The 3,826-nt window shown below is 28.6% G+C and overlaps 1 protein-coding gene across 1 annotated transcript; it reads right to left on the reverse strand.

Moving 5' to 3' along the window:
• Positions 1 to 219: 219 nt before the first annotated feature.
• Positions 220 to 3,826, reverse strand: ENU1_069810 (Rap/Ran GTPase-activating protein, putative; the record flags this gene model as incomplete). The annotated part of the gene is made up of 1 exon (XM_008858400.1): positions 220 to 3,826. A coding segment is annotated over one exon (3,607 nt), but the record flags the coding sequence as incomplete, so codon positions are not given.

A 3,826-nucleotide genomic window follows, 5' to 3' on the forward strand; every position in this document is an offset into this window, starting at 1 on the left:
TTAAAGGATTAGAAGAAAAGCCATATTGTTCTGAGTTACCAGATATATTAAAGCAACTTAAATTTTAAAATACAAATTAATTTTTTGTTATTTGAATATTTTGTTATTATGAACAAAAAACAAATAAAAAGAACAAAACATTTTAAAAGATAATAATTTGATTTAATTAATTAAAAATAATATATTAGAAAGAAATAAAAAATTTTAACAAATTCTAAATTATTTTTCTTGTTTAGTAAGTTCTTTATCATCTAAGAACACACTGATTGTTGATAAATATCCTTTTTGTGAGAATGTTGGATTCTGTGGAATTATATCTTCTATCATTTGTTTTCTTTGTAAATATGGTAACATCACATCATCTCCTATAGTTCTTTGTTTTGAATTATCTGATGCATTGAAAGCTGTTTCTCTTGTCAGTTCTCCTAAAATATCTTCAGGAACAACCATATTATCTAATAATGGTCCAAATACTCTTACATCTTTTTTTCTTTGTATTTCAATAGTATCAACACCACAGATTCCTGGTTTAATAATTACTTGACTTGAAATATTCCCATTATTTTGTTCTTCAACTTTAACTTGGTTTTCTTCTTCATTATTTTCATTCCATATTATTACAACATGATCCTCACCAATTAATTTCCATTTTCTTTCTTCATTACCTTCTACAGATGGCATTCTGACACTCTCATGATAAACACATTCTCTTGTTGATGATTTATAATAAAGAACCGTTACACCATCATCTCCTGTTTTTTCCATTCCTCCAATAAATCCATTATATTTCTTAATATCCATTTGTTCTCCTAATGAGCTTGAGAATCCTTCGTATCTTCTTGAAACTTCACAATTCTTTAATATCTCTTCTTTATTTTTCATTCCTTTCTTTACATAAATCAACCCAATTGGATATACTCTTCTTGCAGGAGTTTTGTCAAGAGCACTGACTAAATTTCTAAATTTGTCATGAGATGGTAATGATGTTAGTCTTGATGAAATAGCTAATCCATCAATGAAGAATAATTCAGTCATTAATAGTCCTGTTGTTAATGGTGAGGTAATTGATACATCAATTTTTTCTGGTAAAGAAGGTGGTAAAATTTCAATTTTCTCTTTTGGTATTTGTTGAAGAGTTTTTCTCATATCAATACATTCCTTTGTTGTTGTTTTTAATGTTTGGTCAAATTCTTCTTTATTTCCTACTTCAGTTGGGAAATCCCAAACAAGTTCTTCTGGAATTAAATCAATAAGCTGTGAAACATCATTAATGTCACTATGAATCTTTTCTACAACAATACCATCTCCTTCAGAAACATTACCAAGAACTTCTATATGTTCAATAGTCTTTTTCCAATTAGGAACTTGTACTTCTGTAAATTTCCATTCAAATCTACCAACACTGTTTCTTACACAAATCGTGACATCTTCTCCATTTTCTGGATGTGTTACAGAATATAATGTATTGCCATTAAAGAACCATTTAGTTGATTTATCTGACACATCTGATCCAGTAGAATTAACTAACAAAGCTCCTTCTGTACCTAATCCTGATATATATAATCCAATATATGCTTCTGCTGCTTCTGCTGCAATAATTCGATGTGGTTTAGAAGTTGTTGTATTCATATGAAGTGCACTGGTGAGTGCTTCAAGCATAATACTAGCTATATCAAGAGAATGAATTGCTGGAGACACAGATGGGGAAATAAGATATTCCATCAATGCAGAAAGTAGACTTCCTACTGTTTGATTATTTAAAGTGGAAATCATTTGGAATGCAGAAACATGTAATTCCGTAATTAATGGAACAGGTAATGGTGGTGATAATCGTGCTAATGATGAAATAATTTGACAAACACATCCATATCTCTCAGTTGGTAAATAAGACATCAAACATTTTAATATATCCAATGCTAAATCATTTTGTTTTTGTTGAACAACTAGAAGATGAAGATGACATGCTAATCCCCATAATAATGTTTCTTGTGCAATAGGATCTTGAAATAGAGTCATTAAATGTTTTTGAGCATAATATAGAGAATAATTAAAATCTCCTAATGCTTCTTTAAAGTCAATTAATGGAAAAACTTGTGGATATAATTTTTCTGCATAAATTAATGAATTTAATAATCCAATAATTTTCATTGCAATATTCTCATGAGACTTTTCTGGTAATGTTGGAAGTTGTTGAAGCATAGAAATTAATGGAACAATCATTCTAGTACGTCCTGGTAGTCTTAATGAAAAAATATCATGTAATCCAAGAAGAAATTTATATGGTGCATTTGGAATGAGAGGGACAATACTTTCATAAAATGTAGAATATGCTGGAAGAACATATCGTTTATTTCTAACAAATAAATCACATAATCCTAATCCTGCAGTTACCTTTACTTCAATTTCTTCTGAAGATGAAAGACTACGAAGGAAATATGTACCAAAAGAATTCATTAAATCAACTTTACTTTCTCCGTCATATCTCATTAACAATTCACATACTTGTCTCACACTTGTGATACAATTTTTTACTGCTGTTTCCATACATGTATCTTGTATCATAAGCCAAAGTCCTTCCCATAATTCAAACATTTCATTTGGTTTCATTTTAATCATTTCTTTAAATGTAGGATCATCATTAGGAAATATATAATCTGGTTCAACACTTATATAACGTACCATTTGATTAGGATTTTGTGGAGTAGAATTCTTTGGTAAGGAAATAATTTGTTTAGTTACATGAATAATTTTTTGACATAATTGATTTAATAACCCAGAAGAAGAATAAAATTGATGAAGCATATCATATAATTTATTATATGCTGTAGCAGAATGTCTCCATCTAACATAAGATGTAATAATAGTATCAACAAGTGAACCAACAGCATCATCACGATAACAAGTAATTAATTTATTAATATTATTAACAAGTGTTGCAATAAGTAAATCTTTCATATCATCCATTAAATCTAATTCATTGTTTAATAATTCCATCATTCTTGAATGAAGTGCTGATGTAAAACAACGAATATTTGGATTCATTTCAGCATGATCAAATGGAATATCAATGCATTGAATAATGTATCTTCTAAATTCTAATAATTTGTTACTTCCAAGTGCATTTTCATAACTTATTGCAGTGTTTGTTTTAGCAACAAATTCTGTATAAAAGAACGTAAAATAATTAAGTCCATTTTGGAAAGTTTCTGGTGAAAAATTAAGTGCTGTTGATAGAATAAACTCTAAGAATGGAGTTGCACCTTCTTCTTTGAAGAACATTTCTTTAATATCACTAGTTATTAATTTTCGTAAATCAGTTAAAATAATTTCCATTAATCGTGTTGGAACATCTCCTAATCCTGATGATGGGATAACACATGACAATGTAATTGTTTTAGAAAATGATGGAAATAGTAATGCACAGATATTTTCTGCAATAGGAAGAAATGTTTTATAACTCTCTTTCTTTAATAATCGATCCAAAAATTTATCAATAAATTCCATTGAAAGTGATCGTTCATCAACAGGTTCTTCAGAAGGAACATAAGGCTCATTAACCAAACTAGGAAATGGTTGGTTTGGTGGTAAATCAATTAAACTTCCAATATTCATTGAAGATATGATATATCTTGCAAACTGTGAAGAATATTCTTGTTTGTCTTGATACATATTTAACAGAGTTTCGTATGCTGCACGTCTTAAAATTGTATCAGTTCCAATAGAAAGATAATTCTCAAATAATGAAAACAACGACTCAAATACATGAAATTCATTATATGGAAATACTTTTCCTGCAAACTCGATTATTTTTAATTGACTTAATGCA

The sequence above is a fragment of the Entamoeba nuttalli genome (genome assembly GCF_000257125.1).
Source record: "Entamoeba nuttalli P19 unplaced genomic scaffold asmbl_3466, whole genome shotgun sequence".
NCBI classification, from domain to species: Eukaryota; Evosea; order Mastigamoebida; family Endamoebidae; genus Entamoeba; species Entamoeba nuttalli.